This window comes from Nesoenas mayeri (assembly GCF_963082525.1).
Source record: "Nesoenas mayeri genome assembly, chromosome: 5".
Lineage (NCBI taxonomy): Eukaryota > Metazoa > Chordata > Aves > Columbiformes > Columbidae > Nesoenas > Nesoenas mayeri.
The window spans coordinates 65123804-65147535 of record NC_137548.1 but is presented as its reverse complement, the minus strand read 5'-3'; the positions used below and the strand labels follow the sequence as shown (position 1 = coordinate 65147535).

Below are 23732 nucleotides of genomic sequence, written 5' to 3'. Positions count from 1 at the left end.
TTGCATTACAGAGCCTAGAACACGCATTGGCTTTGACCACTGTGGTACTAGTTTTGTACTAGCAGGAACAGAATAGGCAATTCCTCCTTAAAAATAGAAATGAAGTCCGATTGTTTCACTGCTGATATTTGCTGACTGAAAGCAGAAAGGAGTCATTGCAGGAGGGTGATGGATGGAGAACGGTGGTGCAGCAGCCTGGAGAAGCCGGCAGAGGGGGGTTGTGCACACTTAAAACCGGTTCTATTGTTGTCAAAGCCCCTGTGCAGGCTGGATTCCTCATCTTTTTTAAGCCCTTTCTCCCCCTCCTACCCCTACCTCCTTTTCATGGTCCCATAAGCATGTCTCAAGGGTATATTTCAAACTGATTACAGGCAATTTGCGCAGGATTTTGTAATGAACGCAGATGTCAGAAGCAGCTCATCGTCCAGTGCCATTGCAGACCTTCAGGAGGATGAGGATGGCGTTTACTTCAGCTCCTATGGGCATTATGGGATACACGAAGAGATGCTAAAGGTTAGAAAGTCATCTCAACTGACTCTTAGTAGGACTAAAGAGGAAAGGTGGAATGCAGTGGGCTGTGTGCCCATAGATATGCTGCAGAGCAGCTGCATTTTTAACCCTTTCTATACGTGATAGGTTTTTTCCTAGGAGTTGGATTGAGAGAGCTTTTTTCAGTTTTATTTCCTTTGTATAAATTCCGTTTACAGGAAGCATTAGGAGCATAAAATCATTTACTCTACAGATATGCTTGAATATATATTACATTATCTGTACCACAACCTTACCTTGCCAAAAGCAGCTTTTTCCTGGGTGCTTATAAAGGATGAAACATGGTACAGACAGTGAATGTTTTTCTTCAGTTTATATTTTCCTAACAATTGAAATCTGATAAGCAAACCATTTCTCAAATATTGTCTTTTGCTATTGCAGTAGGTAAACAGAAATTGTTGGTGTCTGTGCACAGTTCAGTGTGTTGATAACTTGACATGGAACAGCTGGGAAAATTATATGCTCCTTTTATATGGTAAAGATAAAAAATTAATACTTAGAACTCTTCAAAGACAAACCTGTGTTTGCCCTTTTAACTTAAAAAAAACCAAAACACAAACCCCAACAAATTATAATTGACATGTAAATAAAAATTCCTTAATGCTTCCTTTCAGAGAAAGTATCATAGTTGTGAAAGTCATAAACAGTTTTCTCTTTTTAAAGCATAAGTAAATAAACATAGTGATAGAAGACAGAGTTAAGTGACTTTGTCCACACAGGTAGCGCATAAAGTTTTCTGCTTTGTAAGTCATTTAGTGGCCTCAATCTAGAAATATGTATGAATCTGTGTTAAGAACAGTATAAGCATGAGGTTAATTTTAAGGGAACAGGATTTTACAGAAGCACAGAGATGTTTGCAGAAGTGGAAGAATGTTCTCTAAAATGTATAGTCTAGAGAAACATAATTTAGATATTGAAGATAAAAATAATAGAGGTTTGGTTTTGCAGTTGTATATACTTGTTGTTAAAGATGTTATAGGCTGTAAGATGAGGAAGAGTTTCTGTTTGCAAATAAAGTTTATAATAATTCTACATCTGCACGAGGAGATTGGTACCAAATTGTTTTATTGGTTTCAGGGAATGCTTGTCAGTATGATTTTAAGAAGACTTCTCACTTTCCTAAACATAGAAAACAATTGGTTTGATTTCTTTATATGCACACTGAATTTTTTCCTATATGCTATGCATTTACTTTAGTTGGGGTTTTTTATATGTCTACCTAATTTATATCAGTATATTGGTTTGCTACATTGCCATTTTCAAGAAGGTGCCTTACTGTCTGAATTTTAAGTCTGTTTCTGACACCGTTCAGTTTTGATTTTTATTTTATGCCTGGTAGTGGTAGGATGAAGTTTAAATTTAGTTTTCTGCTGCAAATACTTCAGAGATGGGGGAAGAGTGTTGTTACTTTACACTGGCTGGATGGCTACTGTTTCCATTGGTTTTTTTTTTTCCCCTCAATAATTTTTTACTATTATATTAATAAATTTCATGTCCATTTTCTTTACAAACAAAACAAGAAAACCACCACCAAACAAAAACCACATTACATTGAAATGGGGAGTGAGTGAATGGAATTGATGACTAGAGAGACCTGAAGTGAGTGACCGTGGCTTGCTGGAGCAGCAGTGCATATAGTAGAGACAGCAGCAAGAATTGTATTGATTCCATTGGGGCAGCGCTGAGGCAATGTGAGTGGGCGGGATGGGAGGCTGAAGGCTTTCCAGCTCACTGCTTTCTCGATTGATGCTGAACCTTCCCATTTTTTATGTTTTTTTAACTTTTTTGGTCGTTTCAGCAAATCCTATTTTATACTGCAATAGAGGTGAAGTACTAAAAATAGTTGCACTGACTAGAACGTCATAGTGAACCAATGATTTTAAAGGATCCCAAATTCATGTTCGTTGTGTATAAAATCTGTTTCTGTTTCTTTAGGCTCTGTGTTTGTGATAATCCTCCTAAAGTAAAAACTGGATTTTAAGATTTTCAAGCCCCAAAATAATTTGTTTTGTCTCAAGAATTTTTATGAATGTATTGTTTGTTCTCAGTCTCTGGTTTTGATTTTGTTTTTATAATAAAATATGCTTTGTTTTTTCTTACTACAGAAAATTTCTTTAGTTTCCATGTTGCTTCTAAAAATTCTTACGTGCCGTAGTAGAAAAATGTTAACTTATATTTAAGCAGTTGGATTTTATACGTCAGTACTATTTATACACTTGTCTTTACTAGATTAAAAAATTGTTTTACATTTTTCTTTTACTTTACTCTAACACTTGAATGGCAACAGCAATTCCAAAACCTATACTTGGCTATCTATTTGTGTACCTGCTGATGCATATTAAGAGAATCAAATGTTTTAATACGTTACCTTGCTGGCAGATTGAGCTATGCTGCTAGCTTTCATATGCTAAAACACTATAAATGTTTAGTCACGTGCTTGAAAACATTTCAGCTTCTCAAGTCATGTCATATTACAGTTAAGTTTATTTATTATGTTGGGCTTTCATAGAATAGGCTGCATACCTTCAATTACTACCTTGTCTTGCAAATTTGCAGTTTGTTCAAAGATAGAAAAGGTTAATCTAATTCATAATTTGTTTTTGAAGGAATCTGCGTATCAGAGAATAAATTGATACAAAACATATATTTGAGCTCATGACTCAAATTTTTACCATTGTGTGGATGGTGGTTATGTGAAGCTGATGCAGTATTGCTACTCTGTTACTGCTGCTCCTGGAGAGTGGTGAAGAGATTTCAAGAACTTTAAACATCCACAATTAAATGCAGTAGGTCAGAAAAGTGTAAGTTGCTTAATTTGCGAAGACAACAAATTCTAAAAGAATACAGTGTTGTGATGGCAGAACCCTTATAGGTACAGTAGCCACAAAACGTATTTAGACCCAGTTAAAAAGCAAGTTTTTCAGCACTTTTGAATGATAGAAAGAACGATAGAAAAAGTGAAGATCCTTTTTCTTTAAATCATAGGATAAAGTGCGTACAGAAAGCTATCGTGACTTCATCTATCAAAACCCACATATCTTCCAGGACAAGGTAGGTAGAACACCTCAGAAAATACAGTAATTTCTGCACTTATTTTTTCTCAAGTGGTAGAAATCCTTCAGATTGGCTACTTTGTAGCTTTGGGGATGGAGTATCGCACTGACAAGGTTTGATTTAATGTGCTCCGGCTTTATGAGGTGGTAGAGTGCTATTCAGCTGCTGGAGGGTGCAGAGTGCTGATAACAGAAGTGCTCATCGCTATTGTCGTTGCTCTGTGTGCCGTGTCGGGATGTTCATTAATTATGTTGGCGGGGTTAAGTTGAGCCTTTCCAGTGTATTAACTGGAGTCTATCTTAGAGGGTCTCTTTACCAGAATTTAAGTGAATTTCAATTTGTGTGCGATACAGTGAAAACATCCTAGAACTGGGGAAGAATTCATATGCCACTGATTTATTGAGCTAGCGCTATTTAGTCTCTCTGAACTCTCTTATTATTAAGGGACTTAGAGCCAGGAACTAGTATTTCACTTGCAGTCAGGAGAGATTGCACTGACTTTTGTTTATGATCTTAACTGTGGTTATAACCCCTGCGGAGTTATGATCCTTTTCTTGTTCTGTGTATTTCTCCTGGCTGTTGCTGATGAATTTGTGATGTTCTGAGTTATGCCTTGCAGCCTTCTGTTCTGGATTAGCTTTCCTCCACTTAGTGCTTACCATTCTTAACCTATGTATGGATATCATTTAATGTCAAAACAGCATGTCTAGGTTTATAAAAGGCAATTACTGTTGATTTTTGTTTCGGTTTTGATTGAAACTTTATTAGTAAGTGATAATACAAAGATTCAGAATAGTTGTTGAAGTAATAAAATAACATCCATCGGCTAGTTCCTCAGTTGGAAATTGTGCTAGATACCATTTTGTCCAAGGCAGGAGGTATTTCAGGGTAGTAATGCATACCCTTTATATGTCTCCATTTTTCTTTTGACAACCTAAGCAGAAAAATATCAGGAAAATAGTTTTCTTCCTTTTTGCTTCAATCCACTTCACATGCTTGTTTCTATTAAACATTTCTAAGTTCTTTAGTTATAATGAGAGAACAAGCAGAAGTGTTCTAGAAACATAACGCTACCAGCTATTAAAAGATGCAGGTGATCGTGTAGCTGGGTGGCTAATCCAGCAATGCAGAAAGACCAATAAAAGAAAGAAAACTTTCTTGGGAGAAATTTAGTTTCACAGGTGCCCCTAAAATTGATAACTGCAGGTTTTCACAGGGCAAGACTGATCATAAGTTATGTGCAATGTATGTCCTAGTGGAACGGTAACTTTTCAGAATTGATTGTATATCTCCTGTGGATGTATTGGTAACATTTGAAACAAGATGTGGGTGAACTGTTGTGGACAATGTTGCTTCAGCCCCAACTGTAGATGCACTAGCTCAAGAAACAACTAGAAATCATATGTATTTACTCTGTGGTTTTTTTTTTTTACTTCACATGAAAGCATTCAACTTCTGAAGAAGAACTTGTCTGTTATCGCAACATCTGCAAACTCGTTTCAAAACTGTTCTTGTAGCAGTTTTTTGATCAAGATACCTCTTATCTCAAATTCAGTGTATCCAAACCCATCGTAGTGTGTTCAGGTTGAATGGAAAGAAAAACTCTCAACTGCTTTGCGTTCCCAACAGCTTGAATTCAAGTGACCAGTTCTCCACTTAACTTCTGTGTCTAAGTGTTACTGTAGGTTTCACTTGGTATGCTGTTATATGGGGTGTTTTTTCAGAGGTCTAGTTTGAAGTGACATCTTATACAGACTTCTGCTGGATGAACTGTTAAGATGTTTTGCTTAATTTACGTATCATATGATGCTTTCAGAACCCTATTAGTGAGTGAAATTTGCAACTTGAAGAAATAGGTTGTTTTCCCTTAAAGTTTGATTGCAATTTAAAGAAAGAAAAAAGGGTGAGTAAAAGTCTGATACCATATTTCCTAGAACTCCTGTATGATATTCCTCCCTAGAAAATACATAGTGATTTTTTGTTGTTGTTGTGTCTGAAAGGAAACATGTGAGATGGGTTGGGAGGAGCTTGTGCAAAGAGCCTACTTAATCGTACCAGCTTTTGATGCAAATCTGCAGTGTTCCAAAGAAGTGTGATCACACAATAGCAGATAACAGGATATCCAGGCTTGTTTATTAGGCATACTTTATTCAGAACCAGCCAATTTGTTCCCTCTCAGCTTTCAGAAAAATTATTTGAACTTGAATGAGTCCTGCTTGCTGCCTTTATTTTCAAGCTGTCAGATGTACTTGACATGAGAACAGGACAATTTAGATTACCAGCAGTACTTAAGGTAGCCTTACTCAGTTAAAGGAAGTGTGATCTGTTTTACAGCAAGAATGTTTTATGGCAGAAAAATAATTGGTCGGGCAATAATTGGTTAGACTATTGTCATGCTTAGTTTTTGTTGTAGAATAGACGTCTGAGGCAGACATTAATGCCATATTGAGGGGAAAAAAATGAGTTTTTAAGCATTGTTCCTACTAAAAATCCCTTGATGGAATTAATTTAACTGGCCACATTACCTGACCTCCTATTTTTCGGAATTTGAAGTATTTTTTTTTTTTTCTGTTACAAAAAGCAAAATATCATCCTTCTTCTGCAGAGGAGGATGTGATGCTGTGGTACATTCTGGTGTAGTCAAATCACCGGTCCAGCTGCTCCAGTGCTCTGGTGAGAGGCCATATGTGATCACTGCAAGAATGCACTCACTGTAGACCCTTGTCCTTAGGCTAATTGGTGATCATTCTGCTTGGCTTCTTGTTCCTCAGATGTGTTCCAGCTTGTATATATTCTCTCCCATGCCTTTTTCTCCACCCCCATCCCCTGCCTAAGGCTAGATGAGTTCCATCTGGGTTTTTAAGTGACCAGGGCAGCTGTCCAAAGTGGTGTCTGTTTTGATTTTTTTCCAATTTGTGGTGATTGCTCTCTTTCATGCAACTGTACATCAGATCATTCTGTCACGGAGGTTTATTTTTGGCTTTAGCTTCAAGCTTTCATGGCTCAGCAATTTTGTTAACTACCATGAGTAAAGTGTTAGAATAGATGATGTTAGGGGGGGCATCAGACTTCAGCAGCTGCAAGAACATGGATTTTTATTTTCTCTTCCTGTCTCCAGAAGACTTCAGCCTTGGTATTTCTGTAGTCATTACATACTCATATGTAACTTTCGTATAAGTTGTAGAATTGACTTCTCTTGGAACATGGCTGCAAAGAGTTCCAAATGGAACAAGTAATTCTGTCCACAGCCTCCATGGCCAGCTTCTACACAAGATGCTGTAAAAAATTAATCACACTAAAGTTTTCTAGTCTGATTCCAGGTTGTAAGTTGCTCTATGAAGACAGACGATAGTCAACTCTTCAGTCATTGCTCACTTACACTGTGCTGCTAAGGATAAATGGCTATTTTTATTCATGTTGGCTTCAGAATCACTGTTGTGTATCCATCGTCAAAATGTATAGAATTGTATGCAAGGCAAGCATACCTCATATGCAGACCATTCAAGTATTTACTTTGATACTATTTGTCAGGTGAAATTTAAAAATGCACATGCAAGTTTTCATCATGCCAAAGCAAGAATGCTCAATAGGTCATAAGCTAGGAAGCTTGTCAGCAGGGTGCATTATTGCCTTCAGATATTTTGTAAAATGGGGTTATGATTCTCCAGTGTGGGATTGATTATTATTGTTTTGATATTGAGGCCTGAACAAAGCTGCTTGGTAAAATCTCTGCTTTATGAGGTTCAACTCTGCTGGCCAGCTCACTCTATTAATTAATATATTTGGTACTATTTTCTTAGTTGTTTGCATTTTTAAACCTGTCAGTCTTTCCACAGTAGCTAATATGTGTGATATCAAAACGAAGCATTTGTGTGAGTCTTATTCCTGTGTTGGGGGTACATTTTTTCAAGTGTAGTGATGAAGTTTATTTCCAGGTGTTAAAACTGTGCCAGTGGCTGTTTTGAAATTTAGTCATCTTGAGCCATAGGTGCTTTGAGGCACTGTGGCAATTTCTAGCAGAGAGTTCCTAAATAAAGTTTCTGAATAGACTTTTAATGAGAAACTGCAGTTAGAATATGTTTTTTCAGTACCAGTGCTGAACTCAGTTGTTATGGAATCACTGATTAAAGTTGCTCAGGCTCTAATTTTCTGTTTCTCCTGTTCATGTAACTTTCTAGTTGATGCTTAAGTTAATTGCTTGTGATTTGTTTCCCATGTGTGGCTGGAGCTCATCTGCTTCACTGTTTGTCTGTAAAAGTAAAGGGCATTGAATTAGAGCTGCACGTTGACTTGGATATCTCTAAATGTAATAGTAAGACTTGATGCTACGGTTTGTTCCTTCTGTTAGATAATGATGATGTCTCACTGGTGTAGAAAGATGTGTAGAAAAATCATAGCAAGGGAAATCAATGGAGGTAAAAATAAATGTCATACTCATTTCAGGTGGTTTTGGATGTTGGCTGCGGAACTGGAATACTCTCCATGTTTGCTGCCAAAGCAGGCGCGAAGAAAGTGATTGGAGTCGACCAGTCTGAAATAATCTATCAGGCTATGGACATCATTAGGTAGGAAAATTTTGAGAAAAATATGGTAAATGTTGCTCTAAGAAGTTATTAAAATGCTGTTACAGTTAATGGTCATCTATCATTCATTATGTCTTTTACTGAAGTCCTCTTTTGTCCTACGAATTAGAACAGGTCTTGATCTGCAGTCAAGTTGTTTGCTCCTCTGATGGAGGTGATTAAAACAGGCCTGAAGGTGAGGCAGAATGTCTCCCAAACCTTCTTCCTCATATGAGCACACAGCCAGTGCTGCCTTGCTGCAGAGGCTCCAACTGACTGCTGCCAGTCCATTTTCTATTCTTATACTTTAGATGCTGCTGCTGATAAGACTGTAGATTTTTAGGTAACTAACAAGTGTTGAGATGCATTCCTAGAGGATGTGAGAAACTTTTCCTGGCTGCACTACTTTAAGAAACACTTCTGATGTAAATAAATTCAGTAAAAGTTGTTTAATTTTGTGAAAATTAAAAAAGAAATATGCTTGTATGTGGAAATTTTCCATAATTATATAATTTCTATAATTCAGTTTATGAACCCTGAGGGACACCTCTGGCACCTGGCTGCCAGACTTTGTACTCCTTCTCTGGTTTCTTGAACCTCAGAGTCTAGACAGCTTTCCACCCATCTGATGGTTCATTTATCCACTCCACGTTTCACTAATGCATCTATAGGGCATATTATGGGAGACCGTGAGTATATGTAAAAATGAAGCAATGGCATCTGAAGACATAAAAAGTATTTCCTAACATGAGGTAGGAGAAATGTAGGTGAAAATGTGAACTGTTAGTAGTTGAGGTGTGTAGGGTTTGCTTTTTTTTTTTTGGTTTGGTTGTTTTTGTAAGAGCAACTATGGAAAAGAAAGTCAAAGCAGATGCTGAGGAACTGAGAATTGATGGGTTTTAGGCAAGCTTATATCGCGCAGAAATAAGGTTGTCTAGGCAGAAGTTTTATATTAGATACCACTTCACACATGCAGCACTGCACACTTGGATGCTGTAAAGTTATTCTGTTAAATAAAGGCCTGTTTAAGAAAAGTACCATGTCAAGTGTTGGTTGCAACTTCAACAAATGCTTTTGTGGTGCAAGAACTCATTATTTAAAGAGAACTTTTCCCAAGAGTCCTTGACATCTTCAGGGTGGTTACAAATGTGAAATTGTGTTTTATTTCTAATGTACTAGATGGCAAACTTAGGATTGTTCATATCTTTCAACAAGTGCACAAAAAGTCCTTTCTGTGTTATTTATACTTAGGGGAGGATAGAAGTATCAGCTAACATGTGTTACCTTTGGTGAGAAGGGCAAACCTTTAGGAAAAACAACAAATAAAAACTCTTAGAGTGATGAATTGCCACTTGAAGTACACAGCGAACCATTGCTAGGGCTACACATTTATCAATACTTTCTGCTATAAAAGGTTCCATTCACATTAAAATTTTCAATTCAAATAAAAATTTGTATTTGTATTCCTAAAGGAATAAAGCTAACAAACTTGGATTGGAATACTAACAACTCTGCATAAAAATGACTACTGCAGTGTGCTGCCACCTGTGGTTAAAGTACATCCTCAAGCTTTTGTCCCACTCAGAATTCAGGTTCATTTCTAGCATGTGAATTACTAGAAACAGTCCAGCCCTTGCATGTAAGTAAACTGGAATAAGTGGCCCGAGTGGCATGATTCTTTCCCAGGGTCACATAGTACAGTTATCTTTCACTAAATGCATACCTTCTATTTTTCTTACAGTGAATAGCTGCCTGTAAAATTTTTAGTGCAGTGAATGCCTTGATTTTTGTTGTTCCTCACTGTTATGCTAGAATAGAAAGTTGAAGTATACTTACTAAATAGCATCTCATCAGTTTTTCATATAAAGTATAAACTACATTGTTTTGGTTTAGGTGTTTTTTGTACCTTACATTTGAAAACAAGTATGTAACGAATTAATCTTTTTCCTCTTTTGTTTTAAAACATGTCCTTGTACATGGTAGTCTAGGAAGTTATCCTTAAATCTCTTTTTGTCCTCTTTAAAATATTTGTGTGGCTGATAGCCTTTAGTCTTTTTCACTTTGAACTTCCAGTTTTTCTTCTGTTTGCAGCATTAAATATGATATTAGTGATGAACTACTACTCTTCTAACATAAAACTGTTGTGTATAGAGTATTTAATTGATCTTTCCAACAGCCCACATGTTCAAGTAGCCCTTTGACCCTTTCCTTTCCCTCCTTTCATTCTGATGTTTCTCCCATTGTCTTTTAGATTGAATTTTTAATGTGATTACTGTCTGCATTGAAAGCCAGACAGAATGTAGGAGTGAGATATCAGGATAGGGAGGGAAAGGGCAGAGAGAACTGCAGTGGAAAGATAAATTTCTTTGGTAGGAATACTTTTCTGCCCTCCGTAAGGATAATTACCACGATAATGGTATGTGCAAGACTAGTACAGCTTGCCAAGAAGAAAAATACTACATTTCAAGCATTTATGTATTTAGTAATTTCACTGTCATGCAGTTTTTGTTTTAAAAACTGTAGTCACGTCACAGTACCTTTCTCCTTACGCAAGATGATTGTACCATTACTTGCATATGAGGTAATACGTGATTACCGCAGTTGCTGAACATTGCAGATGATTCTGGCCAAAATCACAGTGGGGAGGATGCCTTTATTGTGGAATAACTGTAATAGTGATCCAGAGGGAATGTTTGTTCTCCGTGACTTTGCAGCTAGTTTTGTTAAATAAAAAACCAAGTCGTGCAAAACAGCTTTGCGAGGAAGCTCATTTCCATTGCTGTCCGAGTGTGATGGGTGGGCTCTAATCACCACAGAACTACACTAGGAGGGTCAAAGAAGGAGAACTGGGAACAAGCAGCTCTAAAGAGGAGCATCATTTTAAATTGTCCTTTTCTCTGTTTGCCTGCTTTCTGAAGCTTACACATTTGCATGCACAGCACACATCTACTATCTGCCATCTTTGCCTGGCACTTAATCTGCTGCAGTTTTTGGATACTCAGAAACATTCCTTCTGAAATATAACTGAGGAGTACCATGTTTTAGTGCTTTCTTGATAAGTTAAAAAACAACCATTACTGGGGGGGAAATGCAAAATATAGACATCAGTACATCTCTCTTGACAGCATAAATTGGAAATATAAACTCATGTGTGTATGTTGTGCCTTGCAGATTAAATAAACTTGAAAATATCATTACATTAGTCAAAGGAAGAATCGAAGAAGTAGATCTGCCTGTGGAAAAAGTGGATGTAATTATATCTGAATGGATGGTAAGGTTCATGAATATTCTTTTCAAGGCATTGTTATTTCAGGAAAAACTGTGTTTTTATTTAATTCGAAAAGTTATTATTTAGGCATGCTGGGTGTTTTTTAACCAAAAATTGACGTGCTTGCAAACAGTGTCTTTGACTATGTGTGAGATGGAATGACGGTACTGATTATGTGGTTCTCAGCTGAAATTCCTGATCACACCCTTTCAAACCAAGGTTCTCTAAGTACAGTTGAGCTGGTTTGGGTACAGCAGTAACTTTCTGTTATGTAGGTAGGGTGCAAGTCTACAGACGTACTCAGTATTCCTGAATAACACTATTGTGGTTGCTCAGCTGAAAGTAATGGTGAAATATTGTATTAGTCATCTAGCTAGATCATTCTGATGCGTAAAATACTGTAGTCTGCAAAGACAGTTAAAGACTCTGCTGGCTGTGTGGGAAGGTGATAAGGAGGTGAGGAGCAGACACACTGGGAAATCTGCAAATATATTAAGAGCTTGAAAACAGTGTTACTATTCACAGCATTGTTTGGTTTTTAGATATTATATATTCTAGTGTGCTGCAAATCTGCAAAGTTTTTCCTCCAGTGCTATAATGAATGCTTTTCAAGCATGAGCTCAATTGAGTGTTTAGGTCACTAGTTTCAAGGATGGTTTAAACCATTGGCTTAAACTAGTGGTTTAAAAATAGTACGTTATGGTTGATGATTTCTGACAGCATAGTGACTTCACTAGATTGTAATTATAGTTCTTTCAGAGAAACTTCTAATCAGATGCCTAAAACATGCACCAAGAATAATGTTCCCAAAATCCCATTTCTCATTCTGGAACCCAAGATTTGGTTTTAAAAGCAATTTGGGCACTTAAGAGCTCCAGTTATGTTGTAAATCAGTGCCTCTAAGGTGAAGTAGAGGATTTTGAAAAGCAGCTCTCCTAAAAAATGAAGTATCGAATGTTCCATGTTTCCCATTTGTGTGCTAATTTACCTTCTAATGTCATAATTATATAGCTACGTGCATTTCACTTAATTAGGTATTCTAAATATTTAGGAATGGTAGCATTTTTATGGGTTGCTGCAATACCGAGATAAAGAGGACAATGCCTCGGAAGTAAGATTGATAGCTGGACAGCGTATGCACTGTTCCAACACTGTCCAGAGAGGAACATTATGTTGCCTAGATGCAAATGAAGATTCCTCTTTGTCTAGCTTTCTCATGTGAATTTGCTTTTTCTTTTCCTTCCCTACATGATACCAGTGTGAAATCTGTGCTTTAGATGTGAACATAACTGCTTGGAAATGTTAGAAATGCCAGGTGTGAGACCAAAAAGGAATTCTATGTGTGTCAGTTTTCAGCTCTTTATTTAGAGAATATGGATGAACTAGCAGGAATGTTCTAATGGCAACAATGTTTCTTCTTTGTAACAAAACCAGGAAAAGTTGCTATTCTGTTTAGCAAACAAACTGCTTTTAGACTAATAAACATCAAATCATTTTGTGGAGCTGTAGCTTTGTTTTGCTTGGTACAGAACAGTGCTGAAGACTCTCAGCTTTTTTAGAACTATGTGTGGAATATCAGAAGATTAAAACCAGGTGTGAAGCAAAAGAATGGAGGCTGGAAAGAGGAAAAATGCCGCATCCCCCAGGAATGTTTCTAGAACAGGATTTTTGAGAAATATGGCACATAGAACAGTTGTAAAAGCTACAATGGGTGCATTATGAGCATCTCCAATGTAAGGGCTTCCGTTGATCATTAATTGTGTGACCTATGGCTTCTGCAAACTGCTTGCTGCTTCTACTTCTCTTTTGTATTTAAATTTGTTCCCTTAAAAATACACAAAAAATGGGAGGAACATCTTAAATGTTACACTGTGTGTGTGTGTATATATATATAAAAATATATAAATATATTTATATTTCTATTAAAAATATATAAATATATATATAGCTAAATTATGTTTCAAATCTATATTTGCCATATTCCAAAATAATAATTTTTTCATTTTTAAATTCATCTGGATATGGTTTTGTCACATTGCAGGTTTAGAGGCCAAATGATGAGCAACTGTCTCTTCAGTGGCTTTATTTAAGCCCATAAATGAAATGATCTTGCTTTTAATGTAAAGACTAAATGTGTTATTTGTGACATCTGAAGTTGGTGCATTTGACATTGATAAAATCACACCACGAGCAGTGCGCTTGTATGACTGCGTTTGATGCAAACCAGTAGGTAAACTGCTGAGAAAGATAGTGGAAGAAGGTGTGATGAGCTGCGAGCTGCTCTGTTGGTGTCTAAAAGGCAGATAGCTGAAGATTGAAGACCTGTTGGACTACTGAATACCCTGAAAAAGCCATCAATTTAGACCTTTTCACTCTGAGGACAGCTCTGGATTCCTCTTAAAAAAACACATGTGAAGCGTGCAGCCTGAGTCACACGAGGACTTCTTGTCTGCTGGGACCCAGGAGCACAAGGACAAGCAGGTGGAGTGAGGAGCCACTTCATCCAATAAACCACATTGCCTTAAGAAAGAACACAAGGATGGCCAAGTAATAGCCTATTCTGCCAACAAAACTGATTCTGTAAGGAGAAGGTCTTCTGGTTCATGGAGAAGGGTTATTTGAATGTAAGAATGGGTTAATTTTATAGAGGTGTCACTGGTGACCTTGTTTTTATAGAGATTTCCCAGTTGAGGACTGATTAATACTCAGCAGCAGGGCTGTAAGCGTCTGATGCACAATCCTTGCTTGGAGCTCTGATTTGAGAAACTTTTGATACCTTAATTTGTGAAATAATAAGTTATTGTTAGTGTTTACATTACAAGTGACAGCCTCTAACATTTTTTACTTGTCTGCTTGTGTGATAGGACACCTACAAAGCGAAGCTCTTATCTTCTTATTCAAACTGTAGACTTCCATGAATTCAGTTTCTAAGAAAAGGTACAAATAACTGGGTATTTGTATACACTGCCTAGTGGCAATCTGATGCAGATGCCTTTTTGAACCCACATCAGTGACTTGTTAGCAGCTTGGTGTAATGAATGAAAAACCCTGTCAATTAGTGACTAGACCCCAAAATGCTTTTCAAATACTCAAGTTTCTTAAGAAATTTAGAATTTTGTTTCGAAGACGCTGCTGTTTGTACAGGTGGCGGCAAAGTACTTACAAGTTCTATACACCATAGACTTGCTCTCAGCCAGGATCACATTTATGCGTTCTCCCCATAGATACTGAATTTTAAAACGATTATGTTTACTGAAATTAGAGTAATTTTACATGCAGCATGTAAGTTTGAAAGGAGAGATGCTCCGCAAAGTGCTGGAGCTCATTTTTTGTTAAATCGGATGCTTGACAGGAAAATATTTGCTGCCAACATCCAAAGGTGGCTGTGTTATTGCCCATGTGGATTTTGGTAGTGTAACTGTAAACTTAATAGGCTGCTTATTGAAAGGATGGGTGCAGAAAGAAACAAATATAATGTTTTTCTGGGCTGTTCTTACCCAGCTGCATCTGTGTGCAGATTTTTTTCTCTCAATGTGCTTTTACTTCCTTTCTCTAGCTAAGAATATAAAGCTAGAAGTTGAGAGTTTTATTAACTTGAGAAATATCTACGTTTCTTGTTTGTAAAGGGGTTTTATGGTGAGAAACAATTGTCTAAGATGGTTGTTTCAAATATAGTGTTAAGAGTATAATGCTTTGTCATAAATTGCATTTTTATGCCGTGCTTTACAATACTGAATATGAAATAGAGTTTTACACAAGGAAAAACTGGGAGAGAGATGGAGTCTCAAATTAAAACAAACCAAGGATAGAATCCAGTGCTCTTGCTTCTTAATTTTATCATTGCTCAGGTAGCTAATGACCATTTTCTTCCTTTTTTGTGTGTGTGTTAGATAATTTTGAAGTGATATTGGGATGGGCTGTGAATGGGAAGTATTCAAGATCCAAGGAAAAGGATTAGGAAGTGAGCATGGCTGAAACACTGGAAACAATCTCTTCTTTCCTTTTTCCTTTCCCCCATTTCTGTGATGGAAACATACAGTGATGGTACTTATTAAACACTTACTGGCCTATATATGGTGTTCATATTCTCTGTTATTTCTGTTAGTACTTGGAGATGCATTAATGCAGCTGTTCTGCTTCTATAACACAGTAATAATTTATAATTTTACGTAAGAATTGAGTTTTTCTTTTTTATGTTTACTAATAATGCTGAGAAAAGAGCATACTAAGTACCTGAATGCTCTAATATCTTTACAGCAAAACAGTTTTTAATAAAGGAATTATATTTCCTTGCATGAAAACATTTTCCTTTTTTGCCAACACTAATAATGGATATCACTGTTCTGCTCATCAGATTGTCCCTTTGGTGTTCTCACACATCTTACATGTGTTTAAGGACACAACGGGGTATGCATAATAACAAAGTCAAGCTGTGGGTTTGTAATGTGTGGGCTTGCGCTGTCAGTAATGAATTATTTATTTATTTATTTATTTATTTTAATTAAATCCTACATGGAAGACCAGCATGACGGCTGACTTAGCATGGGGGAAATGGTGCTGCAGCAGAGCATGGGGAAGAGTTTACGTATAGCTACTGCTTCTCATTTAGATGCACCCCAGGTTTTGATGGAATATTGTCAAATAAAAAGTAATTTTTCACAAAATTGAGTGGGCCGCATCAGTTTTGTGCATCTGTTAATGCAGGATTACATTTTAAGTTAGAAATCAGAATCCATTCTCCAGTCTGGTTCACTGTAATGTCCAATGGAAACCTTGTAGTTAGAAACTTAAGGTTAAGAAAATAATGCATTTTTTTTATACTGATAGGGTTTTAGAGAGAAAAAAAAGGTTCACTTTTTGGGCCAGTGGTTTGAAAGCTGCCTTTCATTTTATTAAATATTCACCGTTGGGCCTTACTGAATCTGGAGTACAAGACTGGGTTCCGTTACTTTACAGAAAATGAAGAAATGGGTCTTTGATAGAAGGTGGGAGGGAGACACAACCCTTATTCCAGTAGTTAAATATTTCTTCTCAATGCTATCCTTATATGTTTTTTCCACTGTACTAAAAATTCTGCTGATTCTTGCTGTTGTGAACATGCTGATACCACCTTTTGAAAAGGGTTCTTAATATATATGTGGCTTTCACTAGTAAATAGAAAATAAGTGAAGGCAAAACCAAGTTCCACTAAGATATTTTATAGGAATGGGTAAGAGAAATGTACATGAAGAGGCATTTTTAATCTGAAGGCATTTGTGTTTCGAGCAAAGTGTGTTTCTTTAATGCTTTCCATACAATCAGGTGTATTTTGAAATTCAATGTTGTTCTTGTGTCTTGAAGCTTTTAAAGAGCTTAATCTCTTTCACTTCATGAAAAATACCATGATAAATACTGAAGTGCTAATGTTAAAAGAACTTCCTATACTTACTTACATTTTCATCTACTGGTAAACTGTTTTAATGTAGTTTTGAATTAAAATGAAAATAATTTTTCAAGTGCTGTAGCATATTTGAGTAACAGAAAAATTTAATAATGCAGGATATTAAGCCATTAAAGTTTTGTGAACCTTTTGTAATTCTATTACGAATGCAAAATATGGACGTAAGGAATGTGATGTGATGTAAAATGTGATGTGATGATTCCATTGGATTCTAATTTGTCAGTAGATTCATGCACTTTAATAGGTGACTTCTTGGATGGACATGACATAGAACAGACATGTGCTTGGATGTAACTTGATAGTGCTGTGTATTTCTGTTCCTATCCAAATCTGTTTCGATGTGTGTGGGGGTGTTTCTTGTTAGCTGGAGAACATAATTTAAATTTTGGAAAAAATAAATATAAGGAACTTCATGTTCATTTTGAGAAAGAAATGGCAAGCTTTTTAGTAGAAAATGTATGACAGCATAATGTTCAAGATGTGCTGTGAGAACCCATCACCTTTTATGTGTCTTAGTTTCGCCACTAGCAAGATTGAATTATTAATATTCAGCTCACAGATTTGTATCCCGGAGATCCCTTTACAGTAATTAATTTTGAGGATGCTAATGCAGGCTTAAGAAAAAACAAAGCCCCGAACATTATTGGGGTGGAAGCAAGAGTGCCCCACACCATCACAGGGAAAAGATGTTGGGTATATAATTCTCTTTCCAGATAGCACCCCTACAGGTGAGGCACCCGCCTGTGAAATTACATTCTAAATTACACTACAGATGAGCACAGCACACTGAGCAAAACACTTTCGTATAAGTAATAAATGACTTGATTCAGTCCCATTGACGGTTTATGTAACTTAAAGGAATGGTGTAATGAATGGGGGGGAAGATAGAACTGGCAGGGGGGTTGAGAACCAACAACACCAGAGTGGAAAGGTCAGGGAAAGGACTGTTAGATTCACACTGTATTTCTCATGGGAAGGTGTGTCTTCCAGCTGTATTTCTGACACTTGATTGGCAGATGTGGTAGTTGATGGGCATTTCAGGCAGGAAGCAATAAGTGAAAAGCTGACCCATAAAAATGTCATTTTGTAACTTACTGATAACTGGTCTCAAGATATGTCCTAGAGGTCACATTTAAAATACTGTGAAAACAACTCATTTTCAGTCAGAAGCATCTGAAAAGAATTTTCACGAACCAAACATATTCTATTTTTAAAACTGCAAGAATAAGAATAATTAAGGAACAAACACTGTGGTTCCATTCTGTGCTTTTGGCTTGCTGTAGGCAAAAAAAATCATCTCTGCCTGATGCAATGGGAGCTCTTGGTCTTTTTCAACTATTTTGCAAAGCTTACTAAAAGTCAAAGCAGTAGTCTTTATTCTGCAAATTACTCTACGGACTTCATACAAGTAAAGTGGAAGAACAGGCAATATTTGGAAGAAAGGAGCCCATTAGGGCGCTGTCCTGTTACCAGAAGAAAAGGGCATTTCCATTATTTTCAGACTGTGCTTTTGTTGCATACATCATGCTTCGAGTTCCTGGTTTTCTAGCTTTGTTTTGAGTTCTGAAGGCCGCGGGGTGCGTGATGACATTTATAAGCAATTCTAACCTGCAGTATTTTTTGTTGTAAGAGCCTGATGCAAAATAAACATCCAAGATGGCATAAACATGAAGTAAACGTAGTATCTCAGCAGTGCAGTTCCCATGCAATGCTGTCTGTCTTCAGCAGTGTGGCGTGATGACTTAAAAACCAAAAAAATAAATAAAACACCAATCCTTATATATGGAAGTGTTGGAAAGATGAAGGAAAATTCTACTTTGCTTTGTTTGGTTACTGCCGACTGGGCTTGTAGGACTGCAGGTCCAAAGTCTGGCCTTCCCGTTGTCTTTCTTTGTTCTTTCCTACTAGCAATCAGTGTATAAATCAAGCCATATGACTAAGCTCTGGTTTAAGCAAAATGAGAATTAGGATGCTAAGTGGAAATCCAAAATGTATGCCTGTATGATTTGTCTTCATTGGTTTGATGTCATAAACGTGTATGTGGATGAAATGTTATAATATTCAGCGAGAATAAGGTTCACACTTGAACATGGATGATAGGAAGGGTGTGAAAATCAGTAAATCAATAGGAAAACAAAGGGCTATGTATCTCCTAGAAATTTTCAGTTTACTTAAAAGTAGTTGAGAAACCAGATGTTTGATATAAAATACTAATTTTATGTAATACTGCTATATGGTTTTTTATCTCAGAAATGTTTAATATTTCTTTCTGTTTTGAAACGTGTCTGACTTGATTGAGTTTACAGTAAGCTATTCTAAGCAACTGAAGCAGTATGATTAACTTACTATAATATTGAGCCCAACACCAAAAAAAACTATGCAAATCTAGTTCTAACCATTTTTATCCTGAGGATGTTTTAAGTTCAGGTGCTGCTAAATCACGTAGAACATCCAGAGAACTTGTGTCTTTGGTGTATGATTTATATCCATCTGTCTTTGTGAGCATTGCTCAAGCTGGTGCAGGGCAAATGTGAAGAAAAGATGCAGTCTACTTGCTTTTTCTCTGACAATAGTTTCAATATTACTTGCAGTTCTAAATGGGAAGGGATTTTCTTGGTGGTTTGTTTTGTTTTGGTTTTTGTATAGAGCCTCAGAGTTATTACTAAAAAATCAATATGTACAGCTTTTCATTGGCTTGACATGAATTTTGTTTCTTTTGATGTTGTAGGACTCTTATGCGGTCATCATCATTATAGATGAGTACTTATTGCCTATAGTTTATTAATTTAGCAGGTGCTACATAATTGCAGTTTAGGAAATTAAAGATTGTACTTTATGAAACTAAAGGTTTGAGGTGACAATGCTATTGTTGAGAAATTCACTGGCTGCTGGTTCTTATTGAGGTGTATGGGCATATAAAGTCTTTTAAATTGTGTTGCTAAAGTCAATCTGTATATTGATTAAATAGGCTACGTAAGAAGCTTGATGATTTCTAAGTTCTTTCCCTTTTCTATAAACAGGGTTATTTCCTTCTCTTTGAGTCAATGCTGGATTCTGTCATCTATGCAAAGGACAAGTACCTGGCAGAGGGAGGCTCAGGTTGGTGCACATAATAATTCTTTTAATAAATTTAGCTCTGGGGGGAAACTAAATGAACTCGGAGACTTGGAATAAGCTATGCATGGGTGAGAAAGTTGCCAGTCTAAATGAAAAATGTTTCCATTAGCATGAGCTTCAAGGCATTAATTTACTGTATGGGTAATAGAAGAACATTGGCTATGGTATCAAGGTCTCAAGTTAATAGTATTTTTAAGAATAGAGGGGGTTATTTATTCTTAAGTACAGTCTAAATTTTTCCTCCCTACTTCTTCCCACACATGTTGGCATTTGTTTTCCCTTCTCAGATGCCAGTTTCTGCATAACTGTGAACAGAGGACGATAAGTTCTATTCTGTAAGATACAGCACTGAGTAAGGTACTATGAATTAGGGGAAAAATACATAGGATGTCTTTCTGGATGAGGGAGGTTGCATTGGGGAGGACGTAGTTTCAAACCCAAGAAGCCACATGAAATAACTAATGGAATCACATTTTGTTCAGCGTATTTATCCTGTCCTGGTAGGACTATGTCCTTTTTCTTTGTGGTTGGAGGGTAGATAAGTGACAGAACAAAAAGGTTTTATTTTGAAGTAGAGTTCTTTTATCCTTTTAAGTAGCTTAGGTAGCATCATCATACAGTGTCTGAACGCCTGTAAACATTTATTCCTCATGTGGTGCAGTTTTCTGCACGAGTTCTGCATATGCTTTATTCCTTGTGCTTAATCCCTTTGTCAGTATCGTATTTCATATTGACCTTTTCAATCGTAGTCATCAGTCTGGGTTTTTTTTTTTCCCTTTTGTGCTAACCATGCACACAGTTAGTTTCACTACAGTGACTTAATGATTGGATTAATGACTATGTAACAGTGCTCGCTGCAGCGCTTCCCTTTGATTGCAGTGAGCCTTTGTATGCTACCGAGTGCAGCAGAAAAAGAGGCGTTTATGCAGTTGTTCAACATTCAGTCACAAAGTTGAATATATGAGCAAGAAATTACTGTTTATGTCTTAAAATATGTAGAAGCCACTTGAACAGTATGACAGAATAGGCTTTTTATTTTCAGTAACACAGCATAGTCCAGCCAGATCTTGAACACCGTCATGGTGTACTCTGTATAGGTATATGCCGATAATTTTACATTGCTGTATAATTAGTTTTGGGGACATCCCCTAAAATTGTTAAGGTATCCTTTTATGTTTAGCTGCTACCAAAGCCTTCTGAGAAGGACCAGAAATTGAGTATTTTAAAATGGAACGCTGTTTCCTTGAGATGCTTATAATAACTGCTTTTCCACCAGCTTGTGTAGCAGGTAAATGGCTGTGCCTGAGATTCCTGAGGAAGTTACTCGGGGGCAGCTTAGCAAGATGGACATTCTGCGGGGTAGATGAATAGCAGCAGAACTGTGGGCACGTCCAAATTCACGGGAGCCAAAATTAAGAGCTCGTTCAGAGGTGAAGTCCTAGTGGAGAAGCTCCTGAATCTGCCATAAAACTTAATTTCGTCTCATGACACTTTTTACTATTGAGCCCAAGATCATTATTACAGGGACCATTTGAAAGCTGAGGAAAGCAATAGAAGCAGCTGCGATTTAGCCAGATCTTTTAGGGATTGAGCTGAGAACTGAATCCAAATGTCTGGATTTGTGTTCAGTCAGTCAGATCATCATTACTTCAATTTAGCCTATTGGCATGTTGAAGTGGATTATGCCAAACTATCTAGGGTAATGTGTACAGTATATAATAGCTTTATTTAGGAACATAAAATTCTGACTGTCCAGGACCCATCTGTTTGTTTAGTGCTGTTGCTTGGCTGAGTGTTGATATTTGCATACACTTGAGTGCAGTGCACATTGGTGAGGTGTGATAAGGAAGACATCATTCAAAATGTAATACTATTTGCTTGCTCACGTCAGAATGGTGATGGTATTCACTTGGAATTATTCCTGCATATCTGGAGGATTGCTGCCTTTACCCTTCAGCGTCCTGGAGTTTTGTGAGGCATTGCTAAGGGCTGAAGGATTTCCCATCGTATTCTGTTCACCACGTGAGCTGTTACTAGTGACAGATGACTTGTGGGCACTGAGTCGAGAAGGACACAGATGGTCAAAACGATGAATCTGAGAGAGCATTGAGGAATATGTGCTTTTGTCCAATCAGCATTTTGTTCATTTCACCTGTGAGAAGGAATAATCATTAAATTCTAGGCTTAATCAGAAAAAAAATGACAAGTCTGTCAGGATTGCACAGGGAAGTGTTACAGGGTTGCAGAAAGAGCAGAGGATTTTCAGGGGGATTGAGGATAACGGGTGAAATGGCAAATGACATTTTAAGCAGATGCTTTTAGACATTTACAAAACTCTTGAGCGTTCAGATTATTTAGACTGATATTTAGATAAAATGCTTACATTTCCAGGCAAACTTCCATGCAGCAGAGCTTTCTGGACGTAAGTGGGTTTGTGAATCTGGACATCAATGTATCACTAGTCATTTGCCTGGGCCATCTTGCTGGAACACGGATTTTTTTTGTGAAGTCTGAACAGCCATTGTCTACTGTTTTGTTGCTATTGATGGGCTAAACTGAAAATGCAGATGCTCTTGTTGTCTGCTTCACACTGTCTTTTATTTTTTGGAGCATCAGTGGTGTCTCTTGAAGGTCTGAAACACTGGGAGGTAAAGCTGAACATAATGCAGTTGTCACAGTAGTAAACAGCAATATGAAAGCTTTGAGAAATGGAAATCCCTTATTGATGACTCCAGAAACTACTTACAAGTCCTCCTACCACCAGATGTTCATGTTTGTGCATGTGACAGCTGTCAGGTGTGCAGGAACCAAATGATTTGTTTCAGTCAAGACAGTTTGAACACTTTCCTGTTCTGAATTCTCGTCAAACTGCCTTTTAACTGCTGAGTTAATTGTAGGCTGTTCCTGGAGAAACCTTCTGCTTTGAGTTCCTCATCTGCGAAGTACGGATGATGATAGTTTACCAGTGTGATTCCAATTTAAGCTTGCTGATATTTATTTATTTATTCTGTTTTAAACAGTCAGAAAGCAAGAAACAGGAGGTGTGCTCATATTTTGCATAAACTAGTCATTCCAAATGTCTTTATATGTAAAAAAAAACTTCTTTAGAGAAGACTTCTTTATCATTAATATTTATAAGATTATTTCCTTTAGGCTATATCTACTCTCGCTGTATGAAAGGTTTAATTTCAACTTGGTGTTTTGGTCTTCAGTATTTTACAGTGTTATATGAATGATTTCTCCATACTCAGTTTGATAAGCTACAGTCTCAAGCAGAGCTGAAGACAAAATTAATTTTACAGTTCAACAGATTTTGGGGAGGAAAAGAGAAACTCAGCTTCAGTTTTATTAACACTGCCACATTCATGTATCAATAAAAAATACAATAAGGTGTTTATTAGTATGCACTTTTCTCTGAAGCCACATCAAGAATATGTGGCTTTAAATGCTTTAAAACTCTAAAAACAAAACATAGCAATTTCTTTGCGGAAAGACACCTAGCTAAATATAATTGGAGCTTCTCTTACTATTTAATAGTGCTGTAAACAGCTGTGTTCATAACAGCTGTTCCTTGTGTCTTTCCAATCAGATAGAGATTTCCAATAGCTTGATTGGCTTTGCTGTCGGCAGCTGTTAAAAAGGTGAACGTTAGTCTTCCATTACTATTTGGAAAAGCTCTAAATAGGTGTGTGATCCAAAGATATTCTTAAATATTAGCTGTCACCCTAAAACTGGGCAGGGA

The 23732-nt window shown here is 36.9% G+C and overlaps 1 protein-coding gene across 5 annotated transcripts in view; it reads left to right on the top strand.

Moving 5' to 3' along the window:
* The window catches only part of PRMT3 (protein arginine methyltransferase 3), a 51023-nt gene that overhangs the window by 6009 nt on the left and 21282 nt on the right, over window positions 1-23732 (top strand). For 4 of the 5 annotated variants that reach the window (XR_013922223.1, XM_080345992.1, XM_080345994.1 and 1 more), the window contains 5 exons: window positions 372-513; window positions 3535-3600; window positions 8047-8168; window positions 11337-11436; window positions 19894-19972. Coding sequence is in view for 4 of the 5 variants with exons in the window: in XM_080345992.1 (XP_080202118.1) it covers window positions 372-513; window positions 3535-3600; window positions 8047-8168; window positions 11337-11436; window positions 19894-19972 (509 nt within the window). In the remaining variant the exon portion in view is untranslated. The remainder of the gene's footprint in view (window positions 1-371; window positions 514-3534; window positions 3601-8046; window positions 8169-11336; window positions 11437-19893; window positions 19973-23732) is intronic. The other variant, XM_080345993.1, reaches the window with a different exon arrangement.